Here is a 26,870-nt window from a genome sequence, read left to right on the forward strand (position 1 = left end):
ATTATTCTGTGTTATAAAAGTTGACCAATCGTGTTATGGTATGGATAATTCTAAGACAAATGCATGATGAATACTGGCAATGAACTTTAATTTCTTAGCTTTAGTCATTGCTGAAAAAAATCGATATCGCTACAGCCAAATTATCAAGGCGTCGCCTTAATTTTATGTACCAAACCCGCGATAGGTCTAGTTAATAAAAAAAGTTTTTTATCCAATGCGGCCTCTCATAATGTACACATATCCTTACTACTCAGCAGTAGCTCTAGCTACCACAATAATATTTTGGGCGCTTGACAGACGAGCTAATAATATAAAAATTAAAATGTAAATTGCTTATTATTTTACCTGTAAGGTAAAACGGTTCTTCAAAGGCTGTCTGATATGATTTTCACGGAAATAATTCATAGATAATGTATTTGAACCATTTTCTCATGAATTTCCTTACATTGTTTCGTTTTTCATTGTTTCGTAAAAAGCTTCAAATTAAACAATGTTTCACATTAACAAATGACTATAGTGAAAGCGTATTTTCCACAGGATGTGAGTATGTAACTGTTTTGTGAGGATTAAGATCGTGCTTTATATTGTTTAGTTTGAGGATCTATTACGTGCTCAAATTTATGAGTAGCTGAAACCAAAAACATGTTTTTTTTTATAGAAATCAATAAAGATGGCGGTAACATTGAAGACATTTGTGGCGGTACGCACAATTCGCCTAACATTCCTGCATCGCGCTATCGAAGTTTTCTGAGCGCGTCGGTATATATACGACAGCTGAAATGTATCACGTGGGCTTCGGCCTGACCGAGCATAACACCTCGCTCGGTCGGAAGATCTTCCTTTGTGGTGGCCACACACATTATCCCACATTGGTGACCCTCGACAGAACACGCCTCCTTCATCATCATCACTCCCCGCCCCTCCGCACCGCGCCAGCCAGCATCGCCTCATCGGGTACCTCGTCCACTAGCCGCAATGTACCGCGGCCTGGGCGACTCCGCATCGGCATCATCGGGCTTTCTCACTACACCGACCGGTCAGCAAGCAGAGCACATCTCTCCTGGTCAGCACGTAGCATCGGCCCCGCACGGCAGCTATCCGACTCACTGGATCCCGTGCAGCAGCTTATAGTTCCGACTCACTGGGACTCACTGCAACAGTTCCGACTCACTGGAACTCACTGGCACTGGCGACTCAAGCGACAAGACTTCAAGATTCGACCTCCGGTCTTCGGGGAGGAGTGATGTGGCGGTACGCACAATTCGCCTAACATTCCATATGCATCGCGCTATCGAAGTTTTCTGAGCGCGTCGGTATATATACGACAGCTGAAATGTATCACATGGGCTTCGGCCTGACCGAGCATAACACCTCGCTCGGTCGGAAGATCTTCCTTTGGCCTCCACGCTCATATCCCACACATTTTTATCAAATACTAGCTGTCCCGGTGAACTTCGTGTCACTTTAAAACCTTCCCTGGACTTCTACAAATATTTTAAGACTAAAACCAGCCCAATCCGTCCAGCCGCTTTCGAGTTTTAGCGCGACTAACACATTTGAAAATCCATTTTTATATATATAGATATTATGTACCATCGAAGAAGTTGATTTATAGGCAGTTGACGAACCTATGTGTCATTTGGTCGCGTTATGTCAAATCCATCCAACAGCTCACGCCTCACAGCTTACATTGAATTGAAATAATTCGACCAAATGACGTAGGTCTGCCATCTGCCTATGATTCAACTTCTCTGATAGTACATTGTGCCAAAAGTTAAGGCGACGCATTGATAATTTGGCTGTAGCGATATCGATTTTTCTCAGCAATGACTAAAGCTAAGAAATTAAACGCGGCCTCACCTACGGTATTTAAGTACGTGTTTAACTCCGAACAGTTGCGCAAATGTTTCCAAGTCGTTATTTCCATATGAAATGCCTATCCTATTATAATGCCAAAGTATTCGGAACATAAGCGATAAATCAGGCTGAATGTTTGTTATTAAATCACAAGTTGTGATTTGGGCCACGGTTGGGCCCACGTGGGGTCAGCGGTGTTACGTATGCGTTGAGCTGAACAAAGTTGTAAATATTTGGGGTTTAGGTATTAGTATCTGTGCTAACAAAATTTTATAGCTACAGTTTTTTATATAGTTTAATATTTCGGTTGTAAAAAAATCTTGAGAGGTGTCAAGGGACACCCGAATGGAACGAAGTTATTTCTTATATTCAAAAAACCTGTATAGTTGTATACATATTATACACTCAAAAAAATATTTAAAAAACGCCGTCTATTGACGCTCAGGAATACTAACAAAAACGCCCAGGAATATTAGAAAAACGCCATCTAGTTGACGCACAGGAATACTTACTATCAACGCCTTCTGCCCCCAACTTGCAGATACTAATAAAAAGGTGTCGATGTGAAATTAAGGTCAAATATCGTTCTGTTTAGCCTTCAGATTTACGCCGAACGCACGATAAGGAACTTCGTTCCAAAAATACGTGAGTCACTCGGGGACTGCCGCGGTAAAGTTATTGCAGTTAACAGCAGCAGCTAGTCTACACGCATACGTCTCTAAGTCGCACGCAGACAAACACCATGTTGCGATTCTCAGTGTTGCCCGAAAAAGTAGCGCGACACATTTTTTTTAAACATAGGTAGGTATATAATGGCGTAAGATGGAATGCGTGATTACATTGTTTATACGTAATGTTTATTTTGCCATAGCCTGAACGACTGTTTGTATTTAAAAATAGTATTTCAGAAACAGAAAATAAGCTAAGGCTTATGTGACGACTTGACGACTCGAATTTGGCCTTTCGACAAAGTGTTCGCTATAAATAATTTCAATTGCGAGAGAATTTCAACTTTGTTGAAGTCTCACGGCCTAAGTAAAGCATAAGAAGGTGCTTTGTAAAACAACTTCAAACTGTCGTAACAAGTATCAAGACTAGTTCAATTTATCAGGCTTTCCGCCGCCCTTTTTGTACAGATAATAGGGCACTGACGCACGTGATAAGAAATAAAGCTGGCGAAAGGGCATCTTTTTTAACCGGTCGCATAATAGGATGAAATGTATATTTTTTTGTGAGATGTAAGTTTTAGGTTATTAGATTATGTAAAAGCATATCTAATAAAGTTAAGCCAAGACAAATTATAGAAAATGTAGGAATATATTATTTGAGAAATTGATTAGTCGTTTTGGTTTATTTTACCCTCACAAGCAGTTTTATATCGAAACTTTAACTTGGACGTGGGAGAGCCATGCTTCGGCATAAATGGGCCGGCTTGACCAGAGAAATACCACAGGCTCACAGAAAACCGGCGTGAAACAGCCCTTGCGCTGTGTTTCGCCGAGTGAGTGAGTTTACCGGAGGCCCAATCCCTTACCCTATTCCCTTCCCTATCCTCCCCTATTTACTTCCCTTCCCTTTCCTACCCTCCCCTATTACCATATTCCCTCTTAAAAGGCCGTCAACGCACCTGCAGCTCTTCTGATGCTGCGAGTGTCCATGGGCGACGGAAGTTGCTTTTCATTAGGTGACCCGTTTGCTCCTCTGCCCCTTATTTCATAAAAAAAAATTGCAAAATACTGGTTCTGAAGATATTTTGTAATAGTTAAACATGAAGTTATTCATTATTTCTACCCATAGTTAATTATTATGAGCAAAGTAATCAAAAGTTTTGCAGCAATTAGTGCCTAAACTATTTATATTTAGAGAACTAATAATGAAACCTAATTTAGCAACCGTTTCGAACAGTCTGATTCCAAGAATTTATATTTGATTGACATAATTTACAGATTGCATGATAATAACACTGTTTTTATAAGTTTAGTTTTTGCTGCCTATGATATTCTATTATAAAAAAAGGTAGATATCGCACTAGCGCGTAAAGTCTGATACGGCCAAATGAAGGTGTCCCTTCTTTTGAATTAGTTGCATGTTGGCAGCGAGTGAGCGACGAGGTGTCACGTTAGAATATCATTGTGTCACGTTTTTGACTTAAAATGCCAAGCTGCGTTTTTAGGAAATGCAAAAATTATAGTTATAAGGTAAAAAAGGATGAAAAAGTTACGTACCACAAGTAAGTACATGAAAACATCTAGTACTTAATTAATTTTTATTTGGATATTTTCCAATATTATCGACAAATTATTTAATGCAAAAAATTAATCTAAAAAAGGATAGAAAATACGGACGACAACTGCAGCGTGATAGGGACAGATAATCGTGTGACAGAATAATCGCGCATGCGTGCCGATGTGCAACTCAGAGTATATAGCAATCCTTTTCTATATCATTCGTAACGTATTATCTGTCGCATTCATTGTTGTAATTTATAGATATACCAGAGGTAGGTATTTATATGTCGTACAGGAACAAATTCTGAGGACCGCTTTGTATGAGCATACGCCATCAGCTTTATTAAAACATCATTGTTTACAACATTAAAAGGTAATTTAAGGGTACATCATGTAAAAAATTATATACAGTGGTAAAGTATTTTTAAATTGTATGATTATAAACGTCACTCCACTATTTTTCTCCCCTTAAGGACCATCTTCGTACTTTAAGAAATATTCTAAAAAAGAGAATTAACAAAATCGGTTCAGCTCCTCTCGATTGCGGTTTGCTTAGTTCGTCTATTTTAAGAACTAAAAGTTCTAGTACTTTAAACGGACAGACTTAGCTGCATCTAGTCAAACTTAGTCTGAAGTGGCAAAGTCGTTAATTATCCAGGCCTTGACCTGTCGCGGGACCTCCAGGTGCCAGCTGCCTGGTATTCAGACCACTTCGCCGGCAAATTAAACAGTAACCAGTATTTGAACAGTCCCTACTGTTTGAACTTCCACTGTTGAAAGCTTGTTGGATAATATAGTAAGTAAGGGCTATCTGTATTCTATACTAATTTTATAATTTCTGTATTTTACTTTGTCACGTTCAAACTGAATATTAAATTATTTTGTCTAATTTACACATAATACTCGTATGAGAAATGAAAACTACAAACTTATCAATCCCTACTTCCATACTAATATTATTATAAATGCAAAAGTGTGTCTGTCTGTCTATCTGTCTGTCTGTATGCCTGTCTATTACCACTTCACGCCTAAACCACTGAACCAATTTTTCTGTTTGAGCCCCGGGAAAGGACATAGGATACTTTTTATCCCGGGAAAATGTACGGTTCCCGCGCGATAAACGATTTTTAGCGCAACGGAGTTGCGGGCGTCATGTAGTAGAGAATAAACGCACAGCCCTAGTAGACAAATGGCAAGCGATTATCGTAAACGCTAACAAAATGTATGCGATTTGACATAAGTCATCGCTTCGCTAGCGAATACGAATGTCAAATCCCATACATTTTGTGGCGTTGGCGTTGGCGTTTACGATAATCGCTTGCCGCTTATCTAGGCCCTGAGGGCCTAGACAAGCGGCATGACTTATGTCAAATCGCATGCATTTTGTTAGCTTTACGATAATCGCTTGCCACTTGTCTACTAGGGCTGGTCGGAACAGAGAGCCCTAGCACATACTTACAATCCGAGTAAAATCCGACATGTTGCCCACGACCGAAAGAAGCAATTACTGCAATGTTTAAATGCTAGGCGGCAGCACCAGTACAAACAGTAATGTTACCCGTAGAAAAAAAATCCTATATATTATATAAGTAGTAAAATACGGGCATTTTCTATTTTATAATAATTGTGTGTTGTGTTCCATAATAATTGGCTAGAACTGTTCCCGTGCGGCGTGGCCGACGTACATACTAATACTCCGATAGCACGCAACTCTTCAGAGACAAACCGTAAACTTCACAATGTTTAGTAATTCTATTTACTGCTTAGTATTGTAAAACCTTTTTATATTGGCTCTCGGTATTACTTTTTTTAAAATGACTATAAGCAAATGGCGAATGGCTGTAATGTAAATAGTAACGAAACCTTTAGAAAAAGTTAATTATAAATGCTTAAAATTATTCAGAACTAAGGCTGGATAATTATATGCGGCGGACGCGCATTTTGGCCGCTGCTCCGCGAGATCATGAGCAAATATAATATGTAACGATTTATTTAAATAGCGGCGCGAACGCGCTGTCATTTAAATAATTATATTTGAATTTTAATCTCGCGGGGTCTCGCATATTTCACCGGGCATCATGGTAGTGCAAATAGTTAGTACTTCCTATAAAATGTATGAAGATAAGGATTATGTATAATGCATGTAGAGCTACGGCTAAAAGCTAGCGTGTTAAATTATTTAACCTAAAAATTAATAATAATGATACTAAATGTACCTCCGTCTTACACATAATTTCGACTGAATATCAGTTAAGGCAGATCTGGTTCCCAAAGTATGCGCCGCGGCGCCCTGGTGCGCCGTGAAAAGGCAAGAGGGGCGCCGTGAGTCAATTCTCTACCAATTTCCGAAACCATAATTATTGTAAAATAAAATAATAGTAGATTATTTAATATTTATTTATTATTATTTACCTCATTTACCTGCTTAAACTAACTATGATCATTAAATATGTTTATTTATCTATCTTTTTCTAATAGCTAGGTAGAGTAGGACGCTGCGCCGTGACAAAATATTGTGACGTATAACTGCGTCGCAGACTGAAAAAGATTGGGAACCCCTGATTTTTTATTCCTTAACAGGAATAAAAAAATCTTATGTCTTTAAACGAGCAATTCATATATATGTAACGAGCATTTGCCCGCGGCTTCGCTCGCGTTAAAAAGTATTATTATATACAAACTTTCATCCCCTATTTGAATCCCTTGGGGTTGGAATTTATCAAAATCCTTTCTTAGCGGATGCCTACGTCATAACATCTACCTGCATGCCAAATTTCAGCCCGATCCGTCCAGTGGTTTGGGCTGTGCGTTGATAGATCACTATGTCAATCAGTCACCTTTGAGTTTTATATATATAGATTGGAATCTCGGAATCGGCTCCAACGATTTTCGTGAAATTTAGTATATAGGGGGTTTCGGGGGCGATAAATCGATCTAGCTAGGAATCATTTTTAGAAAATGTCATTTTATTCCTGTTTTATTGAATACCGAGCAAACCTCGGTCAAACAGCTAGTAATTTATTAATCCTATTATTTTCATATCAAGACAAAAAAAAGAAAATCCATGCTGCCTTGCCTGCCTTCGAGAGCAATATTTTATGGCTTTATTTTATTATATTATCGTCAATCTTAAGTAAAACTATTGTAGTTATATATCGATTTGTATGGAGATCTCGTAATGTAATTTTTCCTGAACATTTCCTGAAATGCGAAATGACGCGCTCCCGGGGGGCCGAACTTTCAGCGGAGTGACAATTTACACGAAACTCCTTCATTCAGTTGAGAAAGTAGATTAAGGGCCTGTTTCACTACTTCCTGATAAAGTGCCGGATAGGCTATCCGTAACTTATTTGGCAGATTCTCCACTCTCTATCTGTCAAGTCAAGTTGCGGATAGCCTATCCGGTACTTATCAGGAAGTGGTGAAACAGGACCTAAGTGTATAAATCCTGGTGAAAATGTAGCCCACATTTTATATCAGTAAGCAAGTGTGGTCACAGATTCATATTCCTCCTGCCTACAAAATACGTAATAAGCTTACCTATTAATTGTTAGCATTCGTAACCATGGGACCCAATATTTCAGGCAACTTTTTGCTTACCAACTGACAAACTAACAAATGCCACTGCTGAAAGTTTTCCTAAAGATTGTGAATTATATTCAAAAGTTTTACATTGTTAAAGTTTTAAATGTGAAAATCTTGTCTATATACAAGATGTTAGTGTTAACACCAATATCCTTGAAACCATCAAATGAGCCCAGCAAAATTAACAATTTTTTCTATAAGAATAATGCTGGGAACTCAAAAAATTCCGTCTTCATACCTATACAAATTGCCGATCGGGCATCCATATGGGTATGGAGACTGCTTTTTTTTTTTAGTTTTTTTTATGTTTCAAGGATAACTGTGTTTACAATAACACACTGTATAAGTTCGTGAGGCTTCGAGTTTACGATCTTCATCTTTTCTTTTTCAAGCTCAATTTTCAATCTACTTTATTCAGAGCTAGTTGCCTCATTCTATGAGATATTTTTGGCATAACTCACAGGTAACTTGTATCACTTTGTATAGCTTTTCATTCTCCAACTAAGCTGCAAAGTGAAAAGTTGGAAAACAATTTTCCGAGCTGTTCAGAGACTATTGAAAAGTAGGGAAATATGCGACAGCACTATGCATATTTTACAGCAAAACCGTCAACCGCCGTCCTCCTGGGATGCCCAACCTATTTGCCGCTAAAAATGTTTTCGGAACGAACTACATTTTACGTGACATTAAAGTGTGATGCTCCGCCCTCGTCAGATTAATTATGACGCTAGGAAGTTGTACTTGCTAAATTACTTACAGGGACACCATTACTATTAATTATACTATTAAATATATTATTGTCAGGCACAGGCTGACCGCATACACACGTTTTCCGTGTTCGAGTTCCGAATTCGGAATTCCGTGAGACGAGCGCAAACGTTCATTTATTTTTCACGTGCGAATGCGCCGGCTTGCACTTGAAACATACGTGCGTAATTCGTTCCGTTCGGAAAAAAGGGAACGTGTGCGCCAGTTAATGTATTTTCTACTGACTCTATGCATTCGGATTACCGAACATTTTGGCATAGAGTGACTTTAAGCCCTGTGAAAAGACATATTATGATAGTTTTTATCCCGAAAAAATGTACGTTTCCCGCGCGATATACGACTTTTGGCGCAACGGAGTTGCGGGCGTCATCTAGTCTTCTAAATATATAAAATCGCGTCATCTTCTACTAAATAAGTCAAGTCTTTAAAATATAGATAATAAGAAACCGAGAATACTTAACATCTCAACAACAAGGATGTCGAATAGATTAACTCGTGTTAAAAAACCTCACAAACCAAGCATTAATTTATAGTTTGTTCATTGGATGTCCTAACTAAACCGTAGTATTTGTAATAGATTAAATTATGAACTTTTATTGTGATGTTGAAATAAAAAGACAGAAATTAAAATAAATAATACGATTTTTTTAGATATCGCGGTTAAGGAGATAATACCTAGTAGCTAGCACAAGAATGGACTCTCAGTGCCGTTTAGACTTTTTACGGAAAACCAAAGACGAATTTACTGTAGCTCAAGTCAACTCACTGATCATAGATAAAATACGACCTATTCCAATATAAGTGAAATTGGACTCTTTCAACCTTTCAAGATAAATATCAGCCTTACCGGATCGTCGAGAGAGATCTTTGACTTGCACTTTTATTGAAAATCTCGAACTTTTCCGTAACCCTCTACAAAACTTTCTGAATATTTTATTACCTTCTAAACATTACCAAAAAATTATAAAATGTTTATATATTACTCATTTTCATGTGGGTAGTTTGAATAACTTTACATCGCATACTCATAAAAACAACCGTTAAAAAGTATTGGCAACTTATGCACCTGCATCACAATTCAATTAACCGGGCACCGATCACCTTTTGAGACCGGCTGGCCACATAACCGTACACGGACACTGACACATAATAAACAAAACACACACTCACCCTATTCTAAGTTAGTAAAACACTTTTCAGCGCGTGACTGTGCCCGCGCGGCTTTGTGCGGAGACTGAAAGGGGCGCTGCCTACCCGCGCCTTATATACCCAGCCGTAAGGCCATGCGCACATCTGCTTGAGATTTTTTATAATTTATGGTCCAGTTTTTGCGGTTCAAAGTTGGACAGACACGACAGGAACTATTAATTTTGTGTACTGAGCTGAAAGGGTTTGAAGTTAATGTTTACGTATTTTCTCGCTACTTTAGTTTCAGTGTAAATCAAATTTAATTTATATCTAAGACAAGTTCTGTATACAGTGTGTAACAAAAATAAGCTATAATACTTTAGGGTGTGTACGTGTTCCTTGTAGAGAGTTCATTGTGAAAGTAGCAGCTCTGAAAGACGAAAAAAAATTTTCACTTTTGTATGGACAAGGGACCGAGCGTCACGAGTTTATCCATACAAAAGTGAAAAAAAATTTTGGTCTTTCAGCGCTGCTACTTTCACAGTGAACTCTCTACAAGGAACACGTACACACCCTAAAGTATTATCACTTAATTTTGTTACACACTGTATATTAATTTATATACAGAACAGAGAAGTTCTGTATATATTAATTTGTATACAGAACTTGTTCAAAGAGTAATTTTGTTTTTTAAATAAAGCACACGTTTGTTGTGTTAAAATATAAATATCGTTGTTAAGATAAACCTCAAGATATCTTAGATTAAATATCGTCCGCGACTCTGGCGCCCAAAATTTGTTTATCGCATGGGAACCGTAATTTTTTCCGGGATAAGAAGTGTCTTCTATCCTTTCCCGGGACGCAAAGTATCACCATACACATGCAAATCGGTTTAGCAGCTTAGGCGTGAAGAGGTGATAGACAGCCACACTTTCACATTTTTAATTTTAGTATGGATTTTTGCAAAATCTCTCGTATAATGTACTCTGGCAGAATAATATATTGAAGCCGCGAATTTGCATATTGTTTGCGAGGCGCGTACCTTGTGTTAATATGTTACAATAACATCTAATTATAAATGATATTTAACGTTTGCTTGAAATCACACGATTAAAATAATAATTATTGTAATAATTTAAGCTATAATTATATTAAAAGTTATTGATGCATAATTTACGCCATGATATAAACTACGATGTTTTTGGTCATCGATGTTTTAAAGGGCTATCTATCGTTAATTCTATGGTGAAACTAGCTGACCCGGCAAAATATGTTGTTTTGCCATATAAATTACTTCTATACTGTACTCGGCGAAACATGGCGGTGGCGGTCATTGACCCCCTGACAAAAACTTGTCATTATCTATATATAAACCGCGATTGACAGTGAATTGTCAGTTGTTGTCAATCGCGGCTTTGTATAGAAAATTACAAGTTTTTGACAGGGAGTCAATGACCGCTACCGCCACTATGATTCGCTAGTAATTTCTTGTTATAAGAAATTTCTAGCGCATCGTAGTGGCTTTTATCGAACTAATAAATAATAATGAGTTCTTGTGAAATCTATGCGCACACTTGAATACTGCTGAATCTTTGAATTTCTAAGGCCGGGCGCGCACAGCAGGCGGGTCGCAGCCGCCAGGCCAAGGCGACCATCGAGATAGATACCTTAGTATGAAACCGCCATAGACCACGCGCACTTGGCCGCCACCCGGCCAGTGGCCACATCATAGTCTCGACTCTCGATGGCCGCCGCGACCTGGCCGGTGCGCTATTGGGCTAAGTTTTCAGTAGAAAGTATTGTAAAGTGTTGGTCCTCAATTTTCTTCATATTACAAGTCTCTGAAAAATAAATATTTGTGCTTTGGGAAAATACTTAACTGCCTTTAAATACTGTTGATTCTCAAATAAACGTTGTCTACACTTATGTTAAAACCGGATTTTTATGCGTCCGCCCAAACGCGCGGTTTGGCAGCTACACTGAGATCACAAGCTCTGGAACGAACTGTCACCAGCAGAGAAAAGAGCGTATTCCCTCTTAAAGGCCGGCAACGCACCTGCAGCTCTTCTAATGTTGCGAGTGTATATGGGCGACGGTAGGTGCTTTCCATCAGGTGACCCTTTTGCTAACCGCTACTGCACTAGTAAACTCGTTCGCGGACGCATTATTGTGATCGAGCCCAAAAGCTACCAAGAATTGTTAATTTGTACCTTTAAAGAAATGGATTTACGTTATTTGGTCAGTTCGGTTAAGTCAGTTAATTTAACAAGGGAAACCTAAATACTGTTAATAATTATGCCCCTACAGTGGGGGTTATTGACCGCACATGTTTCGTCTCAAACAACAGTCATAAATTCGGCCGTCGACGACTTGAACTTCGCGGCGAAATGAAAAAACTTGAAGATATTTTTTCGTTTTTCTGACTTTTATTTGCTCAAGCCGTATTTGCTTGCACTTTCAAAGTTTTATGATTTCCCATATTTTAGGCGGAAAATATACCTGTACCCGACATTAAGAGAAAGTAATAGGAATATTATTATTGTCTTTACTTTATGAATGAACCTGAAAATAATTAAGGGGACCACCTGATAGTAGGCTAGAGCAGCGTAAACAGTTATAATACCATAAAGGTCTTAGCACAAATATCATCACGGATATGGATCGTCACCGTATGTATATCCTCAAACCGAGTTCGAAAGACAGTGAGAATCCGTTTCCGAGTCGACGAAGCTTATACGTAGCAAGCTCTACGACGCTACGACGTAGTACGTAGCAAGCTCTACGACGCTACGACGTAGCTCATACGTAGCAAGCTCTACGACGCTACGACGTAGCTCATACGTAGCAAGCTCTACGACGCTACGACGTAGTACGTAGCAAGCTCTACGACGCTACGACGTAGCTCATACGTAGCAAGCTCTACGACGCTACGACGTAGCTCATACGTAGCAAGCTCTACGACGCTACGACGTAGCTCATACGTAGCAAGCTCTACGACGCTACGACGTAGCTCATACGTAGCAAGCTCTACGACGCTACGACATAGCTCATACGTAGCAAACTCTAAGGCGTTACGACGTAGCTCATACGTAGCAAGCTCTACGACGCTACGACGTAGCTCATACGTAGCAAGCTCTACGACGCTACGACGTAGCTCATACGTAGCAAACTCTAAGGCGTTACGACGTAGCTCATACGTAGCAAGCTCTACGGCCCTAAGGGTCAATTCAGACTGCAACGCGCCGCGTTGATGCATTTCTTACTTTGGATGGATTTGACAGAGTTCTACAACAAATGAATTGAATAGCTCACTTAAAATGCATCGCGACGCCTCGCGACGTTGCAACGTTAATTGACTCTTAGTTGCATGTTTTACTATATTTGTGTCTGATACTTTTTATTGACATCTAAAACAAAGCACGCATGTACAAAAAAGTTTCAAGTCCATTGAAACAATTAGAATTTAAGTGAAATTGTTGGTGGAATTAAAAATGTAATAAAACTTATTGAACGCGTTTTTCTCTCCAACAACCGAACATGAGTTGATGCTCTGTTCACTGAATAGTCTTTAAACATGTCATGTTTTCTTACATTTTAAACACGCCTCTCTAAACTTATATGTAGAAGTGAAAGTGTGTCTGTTTGTTTGTTTCTTCTTCGTGGTTGAACCAAGTGATATGTCCATTGAGATACTTGTAGTTACGGGAAACGCTGTACTGTAAAATGTACGATTCCCGAGGGGTAATTGATTTGAAACTCATTTAGAAAGTATAATGAGTAACGCACGTATTATAAAAAAAAATACTTTTACCCAATACTATTTTTTATTTATTACTCTACATAAATCACAAAGGTGTGTCCGGAGAGAGTAAATAAAATCTGTTAAAAATCATAAACCTTTTAACTTCAATTTCGTTCAAAAATATACCATCTTTATATATAAAACTCAAAGGTGACTGACTGACTGATTGACATAGTGATCTATCAACGCACAGCCCAAACCACTGGACGGATCGGGCTGAAATTTGGCATGCAGGTAGATGTTATGACGTAGGCATCTTCTAAGAAAGGATTTTGATAAACTCCAAATCTAAGGGGTTTAAATAGGGGATGAAAGTTTGTATATAATAATACTTCTTAACGGGAGCGAAGCCGCGGGCAAAAGCTCGTCATACACTAAAACTACTGGCAAGTGTAACTGCTAGCCAGCGCTGGCCCGGCGTGTGGTGCATGTATCTGGGTTGGCATGTACATTTTAGGTCTGTTTTTAATACCCTCGGCGAACTCGTGCTATTCGATACATTACTCGCTCAATTATTCATGTTATGCTCAACGAAATTGTGATGTAGTCGCGTACTGATCCGCTTCATTGAGCGCATCACACATGACGGAGATATTATAGATTTCATTTTATCGTATACTAGATGTTGCCCGCAACTCCGTTGCGCCAAAGTTCGTTCACGAGAACCGATATTTTTCCGGGATAAAAAATATCATAATAATATGTCCTTTCCCGATACTCAATGTATCATCATACCCCGCAGAATCGGTTCAGCGGTTCGGGCGTGAAAATGTAACAAACAGACAGACAGATATGCTTTCACACTTATTATAGTATGGATTAATCTTAACATCGCACTTTAAAATTTGTTTCAATGCAAAATGTATGCCTATCTGAGTATATATCTGACTGTCTATTCGTCTTTCTCTAGCTATCCATCTATCTGTTTGTTTAACTTTTTCACGCGGAATCCTCTGAACCGATTTATAAGATTTGATATAGGAGTACTTTGAGTCCCAGGAAAGGACCCGTTACCTTATACCGATGACACAACTCCTTGCAGAAATAACTATGGGCCCTCTCTAAAGTTTAAACGCTAATACAACAATAATATATCTATTATCCCTCTAATTTGTCAGATTCAACCACCATATTCGAATTTAACAGACGTTTGCGTCGCTAGAGCACCTGTAATTGGGCGAGTGTGCGAGAAGTGTATGAGTAATATCAACGTATTTGATTCATGGTCCTACGTAATATCGTCGACTTATGTTATCTATCTGACTATGAATATTTTTGATAGTAGGTATCTAGACTATACTGCGTGAAATTTTTAATGGTTGTAAGTAAAATGATTCTATCTTAGTAGTACAATAGATTTGTAAATTATAGTTTATCGTCCAGATAGTATCTATTTGGAATTCTGGACAATAAACCATTATTTTTTTCAAAATGGGCATGGTGGACGAAATATTTAATAACATCCACGCTAATATTACAAATCTTAAAATGTGTCTGTCAGTCCATCTGTCTGTTAGCTCTTCACGCCTAAATCGCTGAGCCGATTTTGCTGATATCGATTTTGGAGATAGCCCGGGAAAGGACACATTTACTTTTCTTATCGGAATAATGTACAGTTTTGCTAGAAAAACAAATTTTGGGCACAAGAGAGTTCCGTGCATCATCTAGTCTGTCTATCTATCTATATCTATAAAACTCAAAGGTGACTGACTGACATGGTGATCTATCAGGGCACAGCCTAAACCACTGGACCGATCGGGCTGAAATTTGGCATGCAGGTAGATGATATGACGAAGGCATCCGCTAAGAAAGGATTTTAATAAATTCTACCTCCAAGGGGTTAAAATAGGGATGAAAGTTTGTATGTAATAATACTGCTTAACGCGAGCGAAGCCGCGGGCAAAAGCTCGTTTTATATAAATCAATAGCTCTATGATGTCAACCAAACGAATAAAAAAAGTATACTTCCCATTTTTACAAACATTATTAATTAGCATGTTATTAACAATTCATTTTGTAGGCAAGCCTGCATGAGTAAATCATGCTGAGCCGTATCTAGTGAGGCTTTGATAATTTAAAACTATGAATACCCGGCGGCGCTCATGCGTCGCCCGTGATCAAAGGACGTGATCAAAGTGGTCGGGCTTAGTGAGACGTGGTCGGTAACGCGATCTTATGCCCGCTACACACGTAAACACGTAAACAGGTACGCAGTGAGCAACAGGTTATTTTGCTGTTAATATTCGCGTGAAGTGAGTCGTTGGATCAAAGAACAAAATAAGTTACTTTAATTTCACGAGTGTAAGTAAATGACTCACAAATTATTAGCGTGACTGAAAGAACACAAGTAACAGTAAAAAAATTGCCGTTTTTTGCATAAATGGAGGCTTCGGGGCTGGAAAATTATTTGAAATAAAAAAACTGTGGATATTCTGTGTAGCCAGATATATTAACCAGGTGATGAATTAGATCAGTTACAAGGTTTGTTCAAATTATAAGGGGAAAATTAGTAAATGTCCGTATAGTACAAAATATTAGTTATCTTGTTCTTCAACTTACGTCTTCAAATATTTTAATTTTAACCTTTCATCGAGGAAAAAGAGATTTACCAATAAAATAGATATAAAAGACAATTAAATATGCACCCAGCAAAAGCGGTTTGGCGTAAAGAGGTAACAGACAGACAGATAGACAGACTGACTCTTTGTTGTGAAAGGAAACTGTTCCCGCACAATAAACGAAACTGTCATGAGTACTAATAAATACTAAACTATACTAAAAAATAACTACTATAAATGCATTTTTTTAGATAGTGACAATAATTAATTGTTTGTCCTAAAGTTATGATACCTAGCGGAATAGAGCAACAATCTCGAGCTGTCAAACGAAACCGAAATTGATTTACGTCCTTGTGTAAAATTTTGTGTACGTACACAAGCATCTTTCATATAGATTAAAATATTGTCAACGTGCCGATAAGTGCCGACTGAAGTCAAACAGATGAAAAAAAATTATTCTTCTGTCATGTATCATACGTGTCTTTCTACCACGCAGTGTTACTGATAGTGACATCTCGCTTGCTCAGGCCTTAGTTTCTCTATTCCGCTAGGTATATTAACTTTATGGTCTAAGTACACCATATTATACACAAAATATTTGTTATACTGTTATACACCCCATATTGATTGAAACTACTTAACACCCTGAACACATTTATAGTTTGAATTCCAAATGGAATTGTCCTTTCGAAATCGCATTATCCATAATCCGGCCCGATCGGGTTTCGCGATTCGTCAGCCCTTCCGACTGGAACTGTCGCAGCTCACCCACTTTGCTATTGGTTAATGTAGTCAATTTGAACGAAATAAAGTGCGACAAGGCTTTAAATGAACGTGGGCGGAAGCGCTACTGGTAAAGGAGAACTGTCAAAAATGACGTTTGTGTATGATGGCAGCGTTAGTTCCTTTTCTCGCCACGTTCATTTAAAGCCGTGTCGAGCTGTACTACGATTTTGAGTAAATAGGCTTAGAGCTATTTTTAGCTAGAAACAAAATTAGGTTTACGTAGGAACTATTTAGTAATATGTGACCAGTGCCTGAATCTAGGGTTTATCCATATTTATGAATAGATTTATTATAAACTCTGGTTCAAAATTCAGAAAATCTCCAAAAGAGTAATAGAATTCAAAATAAGATTTATAGTTTAGGGAATACTAGGGAAGCTAGGGTGAAATCCAACAGTCATATTCGAATGTAAAATCACATCATGTCAGTAAGAAATGGAAACCTACTAAAACCAAAAGGCAGGAAAATCGTCCTAAATGCAAATAGTATGGTAGAGGCTCTACGCGTTAACTAATAGAAACATTTCATTCTTCCCGGACTTTTCAAAACATTTTCGAAGAAAATTTCTCCATCCCCATGAGCCCATGATACGGCCCACTGATCTCGCATCACTCCAAAATTGCGCAATCTGTTCCACACCGTAATTAGGTCACACACTACCCCATATTTTGCAGTGAAAAAAATTCAAACAATGTTTTTAAAATATTAATATTCTAACCCTTTGTAAATTTGTGCAACCGAGTGTGAGGACGATCAAAGTGGTCGCATGTGCTCGATGGGACTAAACTTATTATCTGTGGTCACAACCCTGACCAATCATTAGACGCGCTCGCCGCGTTCCTTATTTAAACTCACGTCAGAACGGTCATTCGAGCGGCGACCGCCGGCCGAGTAGCATCTTTTGATCACTGAAGGGTAGTAAAAAACATAAATAACCCTTTGTTGAGGTAATGAGGGAAAATTTCCAACCTGATTATTTTTTTAACGGTATGATGGTTAATTAATACAGCGACTGGAAGCCATAAATAAAACTTGTGTTTCTATTAAAAACGGTAAAGTGTGTTCATCAGGACCACGATTCTACAATTTGAAACCGGGAGTCAATAAATAACAAAATGTGGTTTGTCCTCTCCTTAATGTTGGATTCGTTAAAATTTTGTAGGACACTCAGTTATTAATGAAACATTAAACCAGATTACTGTCGATGTCAAACAAACTTACGCGTTTTCATTGATCATTTTTAATCTTGCGATAAACGGAAAATTGAAATGATTTGACAAAAAAGCTACAATTGTTTATTTTACGAGTTATTTTGTAGAAGCATTTGAAGGAAGCGTTTCTTTTGAAACCTCTCCAGTACACCCGCATACAAAGAAACACAAAGTAAGTAAGGCCTCCCCGTGGAATATGCCGGAGTGAAAAGTAACTTATATGCTAATGAAGGCTATTGTCAACTTCTATCCCTACATCTAGATTTGTTGAATATTGATAGTATAGCCTATAGGTACAATAAAAGTTGTACCATGTATATTTCAGTGATGATTTTTAATGCGGTGCCACCTCTTTTGGCCTTCTTCAAATTCCTTAAAAGTACCTACAAGTACCTACCAATTAAAACGTGTGTATTTAAAGTTCTAGAATCATTCTTATAATTCATTACTAGCTATTTGACCGAGCTTTGCTCGGTATTCGATAAAACACCAATAAAATGACATTTTCTAAAAATGATTCCCAGCTAGATCGATTCATGGCCCCGAAACCCCCTATATACTAAATTTCATGAAAATCGTTGGAGCCGATTCCGAGATTCCAATTATATATATATATATATATATACAAGAATTGCTCGTTTAAAGATATAAGATATTGTACTAATCTTATAAACTGGAAAAATAAAAACCGGAGATACGCTTAGTACTGAGAAAATACATACCTATAATTTTATAAGTTTTCACCCCAGCAAATATACGGTAAACAGCAAACATGTAATTCCTTACAATAATTGTTATAAGAGCGTGCACCGAACTTCCATAAAAGTTAATAGAGATTTTGTCTGGCATGACATATGCCATCATAAATCAATTCTGTAAATAAACGATACTCAACCGCCTGTGACGACTAAAGTAATTTTGCAAAATTCGAGCATGTTATCACAAAATATAATATCCTGTCCCACTTAATATATTACAAAATATTCGCGAGGCAGAATAGATCCGACATCCCCACATCAGCAGCCTTCCAGTAATCCCCACCCTCCAGGGCTACCCACCACATGATTATATTTAACGTAATAATTCTATTATTGTGAACAAAAGGTTGCGATTTTCGCAGCCCTACACCACAGCCCCATCCCTATCCCAGGGTTGGCACACACGCGACATTTTCCATGTTTATTGTAATCGGAAACGGCCACAAAGGTTTAGGAATCGCCAACCCTATGTCAGCGAGTAATAATTTAATTAAATTATATATTTTCCCTCGCACGCAGGGGATTTGAATACATTTAGTTAATTTCAATTTTCGTGCCTCAAATTCGGAACTAGATTTAGTTTTGATCTGGGATATGTTATAAATTTAAGCATATTTGAAACTACGCGAAATATTATATTCATTTAATACTATCCGTTGAAATTTTAAATCATGTATGATTAATTTAAGTTTAATTGAAATTTCAACATTAACATTTTTTTTTAATTTAATATAATACAGAACTTCATTCACTACATTAACAATTGTTTTGGTACCTCCAAAATAATTTATTTACCTACAGAATAAATTGGATTGAAGGAGAGAATATCTAAGATCTTATACAGCACACTATTCACTACGTTGCGATACACTACACTACATTTTTTTATTTTGATCACGCATGGGAAACCCATTAATAGGTGCCCCGGGCTAGGCATGTCGCTCAGATAAGCTGAAGCACCCCGGGGGTATGTGAGAGTTGTGAAACCTCCTGTGATTTGCCATTAGCCATAATATATAAGCACACTACACTACACTACACTACACTACACTGTCCGTGTAGTGACAAGGACAGTAATGAAACACCTGCGCTACTGGTGCACTCGCCGCAGAGGTGCGGGAGGTACGGCGACGGCACCAGCACCACGGTCTCCGCGCGCATCTTGTACACTATCATCCCGAAGGCCGGGGCAGGTGGCGCTCCTACTACACTACACTACACTACACGGGCAGTAATGAAACACCTGCGCTACTGGTTATAGCAGTATTTATTGTTGTCGTTGTTGACGCACTCGCCGCACAGGTGCGGGAGGTACGGCGACGGCACCAGCACCACGGTCTCCGCGCGCATCTTGTACACTATCACCCCGGAGGCCGGGGACAGGTACCGCTCTTCGTGCGGCACGTGATGCAGGCTCCTGGAACAAATGGGATTTTTGGGATAAATTGTTTTTTTAGGATATCATTAGATTTTTTGTAGGATGCCTGGGTTATTGTGGAATAAATGGAATTTTTGTGAAAATAAAAGGGATTTTTGTGGAATTAACGAGATTTTCAAGTTGGAGTTTTTTTTTTTTGAAAACATTGGATCATTGTAGAACAATACCAGCAAAATCGATGAAGGTTTTGTTAGGTACAGTGTGATAAAAAATATATTATACTACTTGAGTTTTCTCCATTAATCAGGCGTAAAACTACTATGAAACCACAGACATAGATCAAGATAGATACCGCATGTTCCTCCATTTGTATGAAAACGAGCGTGCCACTTTTTTCCTACCTACTGTGACGTACCGATGATAAGAAACGTGTCATTATCTAAGCCAACGTTCCTATTCGAATTTCTACAGCTCAATACGGCACAATTAGGCATTTAGGCATTTTTAAAATTCCGATTGACGTCCGATTCCGATAGCAGACTAAAGAACAGAAGTTTTCGAAAGACGAGCATTGCTCGTCGTTTGGGAGCGCGATATGACACGCGAAGTACATACACATGCGGTATCTATCTAGATTTATGTCTGTGTATGAAACTAATCAAACTATGTTACAAGACAGTGTTTATATACTTCAATGGAATTTTTATTTGCCGCTACGGGTACATCACAAGTTACCTCAGATGAATCGGGAAACGTTCCTCTCAATTTGAAAAAGCTTCATAGGGAATAATTTACCAGATTAAACGTCAAAGCCGGTCAGCGCGGCTATCTCTGACAAAGGATTGGAGCTGTCTGGAGCCGGCATGAGGGTATGCGTTTGATAGTTAACCGTCTGAATACAAAGCACATGGGATTGTATGATGGTATTTTCTGATATCTATATAGATCAATGAGGTTGTTTTTATGTCTGCGGGGCTAAAATGATCACATTTTGCAATTCCTCTCTCAAATTAATTCGCAGAATGAAACTGTGAAACTTTTAAAAATTAGAACGAACTACACTCCACTCGGGCTAACTTGTCGCTAGCGGTCATTGACTCCCTGTCAAAAACTTGTCATTTTCCATATAAACCGCGATTGACAATGAAGTGACATATTGTCAATCGTGGTTTTATATGGAAAATGACAAGTTTTTGACAGAGAGTCAACGACCGCTAGCGACAAGTTAGCCCGAGTGGAGTATAGATAATCATATGAATTGCAAGCAGAGTGACCATTAGGGTGCGTCCACATTTGTATAATTTGCGCGATCAGATCTCCGTCGCGTATCATCGAAGCGTATCAAAATGATACGCGTATCATGATACGCCCCGATCGCTATTAACCGCGGATCTGATACCTGTCGTACCAAATACGCGCATGATCGGCAGAATGATCTAATAGGCGTCCACACTATAATGATACGCATACGCATGCATACGTTTCCAAAAAAATTAATCATATTATGAATCATGATATGTTTCTCTAAAGCGACCTTCATTTTAGCCTCGCTGGCCAAAATGAGGATTGCTACACAGCTGTGCCTATTGCCAGGTGATTTTACCTACCACCTGCTAATAGGCAGAGCTCCGACGTTCTTGAGTCGGAGAACTGTTATTAACAGTTTTGGGAAACTTGACTCTACATAACGGCTCTTCGTGTCTGTTGGGTCTGTATCCAGCGAAAAAAGAAATATCGAAAATCCTCATTAGGGTCAATTCAGACCGCAACGCGTAGATGCATTTCGAAATATATATGGATTTGACAGATTCGCAAGACGATTCACGCAATTGAAATCTGTCAAATCTGTGGAAATGCATGGTGGCCAAAGAAAGATCTTCCGACCGAGCGAGGTGGTAATGCCCATTGCCCGGTCAGGCCGAAGCCCACTATCAACATTTCAGCTGTCGTCTATATACCGACGCACTTAGAAAACTTCGATAGCGCGATGCAGGAATGTTAGGCGAATTGTGGGTACCGCCACAAATACATATTTTATGGCGCGCCGCGCCTCGCCTCGCCTCATTGCGTTGCGGTCTGAATTGACCCTTAGGGTTGATTCAGACCGCAAAGCGACGCGTAGATGCATTTCTAAGTTTATATGGATTTGACAGATTTCAATTGCGTCAGACGTCTTGCGAATCTGTCAAATCCATACAAATTTAGAAATGCATCTACGCGTCGCGTTGCGGTCTGAATCAACCCTTAGAATTAATGCCACCATGTTGTAAAATGTCACAAAGTTTTTCATTTACTCCGATCAATATAATCAAAGTAATGTTTTGCATATGTATTAAATTATTATGTTTATTATTCAATTTTCTATTGAGTGATTTTTACCTACACGCCAAAACTTCTTTAAATTCAACCCAGTGATTTCTATTTTTTTGCCCAATGTAATAAGTCAGTATTTTCCAATCTTTTTCCACCACGGACCCCAAGGAAATCAGGCACAGTTTGCACGGACCCCCTTAATAAAACAAAAGCAAAAAATTCGGAATTATGTATGGTCCAGGGGTGACATCACCCCACCACAGGTTGGGAAACACTGTCATAGATTAAAAGTTCCGATAGAGATACTTACGAATTCTTCGCGTCTCCTTCAGCCGCCGTGTGGATCACGAGCTCTCCGTTTTTATCACGCAAAATGACGAAGCTGAAATGTAGAAAAAGTAGTTATTAGTAATTCAATCTCAGCTATTTAAAGTTCAAAGTTACAAAGTATTTTCAACCCCGATGAAAAAGGAGGGGTGTTATAAGTTATAACAAATAAGTCTGTGAGTGGCTATGTGTGTTTGTCCGTGGCATCGTAGCATCACAATTACGGCTGTAACGATTTTCATTGTTTCTTTTTGTTAAACAAGACTACATGATCGAAATAATCATCCCGCTCAGTTATAAAGTTTGGAGTTTGTCTATTCCATAAAAGGTTCTGGGGGGTGAGCCAAAATCTTTTCGTTTTCGCTTCGTTATAGAATCGGCGATGAAAATGTATGGAATTGACATTATCGTTCGTTAATATGACGTTGACGTTCGACTCGTCTTATGTCAATTCCATACATTTTGATCGGCGATTCTATAACGAAGCAAAAACGAAAAAATGGCCAGAGCAACTTTCACAGAATTGATCAATTCAATATTTCGCTAGTCGGTACATTCTGATTCCCGACACGTAGAATTTTTTAAATGTATGTACTAGTTTTGTAGTTAACAATCATTTAACCTTAGTTTTGAAACGTATTTGTTTCTTACGAGAAACTTGCAGCCCTTGCAATAGTCAATGTTAACAGCTATTAATAACACTTGGGTGCACAATGAAATGACAAATGAAAATAATTGGCTTCAACGATGTTTCAGCTCACTTCATCAGCGCAGCGAGACGATTGCACTCCAAACTTCAGCGTTACAGCTAGCCGTTTCATTGTATATCTACAAGGTTTTAGGGCCAGGTCACACTACTGCGTTGCCTTGTCGCATCGTGCGTCGTATCGCAAACAAAACGTCGTACAGCAATGCGACAAATTGTAGATTTCACTAATTTTATCGTAGATTTTTACGATGCGTCGCCGCAACGGAGTGTGTGGCCTGGCCTGGGAGGAAATAGTGATGAAAATAAAGGTCTTTGCAACCATTGTAGATGATGAATACAGTCTCTTCTGTGCAAAGTAACCACTCTTCAAAACCGTAAATTAAGTTTGTGTCGACTTGTTTAATTTTACGTTGTATATTAGTTAATTAAGAAATATAGAGCCAATTACAACTTTTGTTTTGTACCAAAAATCATTTTTTGTACTCGTAAAAACATTATAAGCACACGTTATTTTTTCTTGACAACCGTGTAATTAAGCCTGCGATTAAGAAAATACGGACTTTGTCCATGATGGACAATACAAGTAGATAGCGTCTATGAAACTCGACTATATGTCGTCGGCGCGAGGGTCACAGCTACCTGGGTATCTCGGAGCAGTCGCCCAGCACGAGGCGCTCGGTGCACGCCAGCGGCTGCAGCTGCTCCGCGGTGCCCGACAGCATCTGTGAAAGTGGACCCTATGTCGTCTGCGCGAAGGTCACAGCTACCTGGGTATCTCGGAGCAGTCGCCCAGCACGAGGCGCTCAGTGCACGCCAGCGGCTGCAGCTGCTCCACGGTGCCCGACAGCGTCTGGATGGTCGACGTCTGGAGTCGGCATTCACCTGGACAACGGAAGTTATGGCTAAATTGCAAGAACATTAAAGAATTATACTTTGATTAATTATTATTATTGTTTTCTGAGCCGTTTGATAGCCGTTTTTATTTATATTCAGTAGTGCTTTTGATTGGTTAACGTTGAACACTAAACCAATCCAAACAGACTCAAAAACATGAGCAACAGCCTCTTACTGAGCGCTTACAGATGAACGGCACTTGTCGACGGCACGCATCGACGGCAGTCGACGGCTGTTCGCGCAGGAACTGACAGTCAAAATTGAACAAAGTCTCGTCCGATATAACCGGATCTTTACAAGATGGCAGCGTTATTTCTGGCAATAGATCCTTGTAGCCTTGCACTACTCACGGTAGATCCCGAACCGCTTCATCAGCTGCATGGAGGTGAGGCTGTCCATCATCCAGCCGAAGTTCTCCACCTCGAACTGGATCTCGGCGCCCGCGTTCACGCTAATCGATGCCATGCCGTGTTTCTCCTGTGTCATAAAAAATAGTAAGCTGATGAAGATCATCTTAAGAGGGCGACTTACCCAAAATATAATCAAACATAATCGAGCGTCGAATAATCAAACATTCGAGTCGAGCGTCTGCAGTATCGCCACAAAATTAACTTTAGTTCCTTTGTGGTGAGAGTACCGACGAATCTTCTTTCGACCTTTGAGGCGCCGGAGTTCTGGCCGATGGATGTGGTCTACCGGAGGTTCCGGGGGATACTCCGGAACGAAGCGCGTCACGTAGCCGTCAACACGTGACAAAGTGTAGTTTTTAAGTGTATAATAATAATATGTATGTTAGTCGTTAAGGTATATTATATTATAATATGAATATGTATGTTAGTCCGTAAGGTATTTGTATTATGGGCCTAGATGCCTGAAATAAATGGTAAAATAAATAAATAAATAATCCTTCTCTCTTCACACTCACGCCCGTGTTTCATATGCCAGGTGAAAAAGGACGACGCGGATTCATCGCCAAATTAGTTTTTTCTCAATAAATCGATAAATATACAATATTTTAAAAATCCGCTAGGTCGGTTTCTCAATGATAGAATTTTATACAATGTGTTAAAATAATAACTTAGTTCAATGCACGGTTATAGCAATAAATAAAAAAAATCGTTAAAATTAGATGCATCTTTGTGATTTTTTTCTATCGGGAAAATTTTAAGATATCGTGTTTTTGCTCAGATCGAATTCTTAAAAATATAATGTAGTACCTAATTTTAGAAAATGAAACAATTCGAGGCTTATTTTCAAGTATAAAAATGAATTATAAAATCGGAAATTTTGGGTTAGGCGACTAACCCAAAATTTCCGAAACTTTGGGTTAGTCGCCTAACCTTAAACACGAAATCTTAAAAATCACTAAAACATTATTTGTTTAAAAAATCAATATTATAAAGGTGATCGCACATTTATTAGAAGCAAACGGGTCACCTGGTGGAAAGCAACTTCCGTCGCCCATGGACACTCGCAACATCAGAAGAACCGCAGGTGCGTTCCCAGCCTTTTAAGAGGGAATAGGGTTATAGGTTAGGAGAGTATAGGGAAGGGAATAGGGTAGGGGATAGGGCCTCCGGTAAACTCACTCACTCGTCGAAACACAGTACAACTCGCAAGCGCTGTTTAACGCCGGTTTTCTGTGAGCCCGTGGTATTTCTCCGGTCGAGCCTGCCAATTCGTGCCGAAGCATAGCTCTCCCACGGTAAAGATGACGGAAATTATGTAAAACCTCGCACTTTCTGTTATCTGTTATATATATTATGTCTCTAATATGTATGTTAGTCCGTAAGGTATTTGTATTATGGGCCTAGATGCCTGAAATAAATGGTAAAATAAATAAATAAATAATCCTTCTCTCTTCACACTCACGCCCGTGTTTCATATGCCAGGTGAAAAAGGACGACGCGGATTCATCGCCAAATTAGTTTTTTCTCAATAAATCGATAAATATACAATATTTTAAAAATCCGCTAGGTCGGTTTCTCAATGATAGAATTTTATACAATGTGTTAAAATAATAACTTAGTTCAATGCACGGTTATAGCAATAAATAAAAAAAATCGTTAAAATTAGATGCATCTTTGTGATTTTTTTCTATCGGGAAAATTTTAAGATATCGTGTTTTTGCTCAGATCGAATTCTTAAAAATATAATGTAGTACCTAATTTTAGAAAATGAAACAATTCGAGGCTTATTTTCAAGTATAAAAATGAATTATAAAATCGGAAATTTTGGGTTAGGCGACTAACCCAAAATTTCCGAAACTTTGGGTTAGTCGCCTAACCTTAAACACGAAATCTTAAAAATCACTAAAACATTATTTGTTTAAAAAATCAATATTATAAAGGTGATCGCACATTTATTAGAAGCAAACGGGTCACCTGGTGGAAAGCAACTTCCGTCGCCCATGGACACTCGCAACATCAGAAGAACTGCAGGTGCGTTCCCAGCCTTTTAAGAGGGAATAGGGTTATAGGTTAGGAGAGTATAGGGAAGGGAATAGGGTAGGGGATAGGGCCTCCGGTAAACTCACTCACTCGTCGAAACACAGTACAACTCGCAAGC

At 38.7% G+C, this 26,870-nt stretch overlaps 1 protein-coding gene across 1 annotated transcript in view; it reads right to left on the reverse strand.

Annotated features, from left to right (window-relative positions):
• Nucleotides 1-19,781: 19,781 nt before the first annotated feature.
• The window catches only part of LOC121740465, a 50,733-nt gene continuing 43,644 nt past the window's right edge, over nt 19,782-26,870 (reverse strand). Inside the window, exons 26-29 of the mRNA XM_042133160.1 lie at nt 24,653-24,779; nt 24,176-24,290; nt 22,683-22,754; nt 19,782-20,098 (exon numbers count right to left, since the gene is read on the reverse strand). Coding sequence (XP_041989094.1) covers nt 19,930-20,098; nt 22,683-22,754; nt 24,176-24,290; nt 24,653-24,779 — 483 coding nt within the window. The 3' untranslated portion in view covers nt 19,782-19,929. The remainder of the gene's footprint in view (nt 20,099-22,682; nt 22,755-24,175; nt 24,291-24,652; nt 24,780-26,870) is intronic.

Source organism: Aricia agestis, chromosome 3 (assembly GCF_905147365.1).
Source record: "Aricia agestis chromosome 3, ilAriAges1.1, whole genome shotgun sequence".
NCBI classification, from domain to species: Eukaryota; Metazoa; Arthropoda; class Insecta; order Lepidoptera; family Lycaenidae; genus Aricia; species Aricia agestis.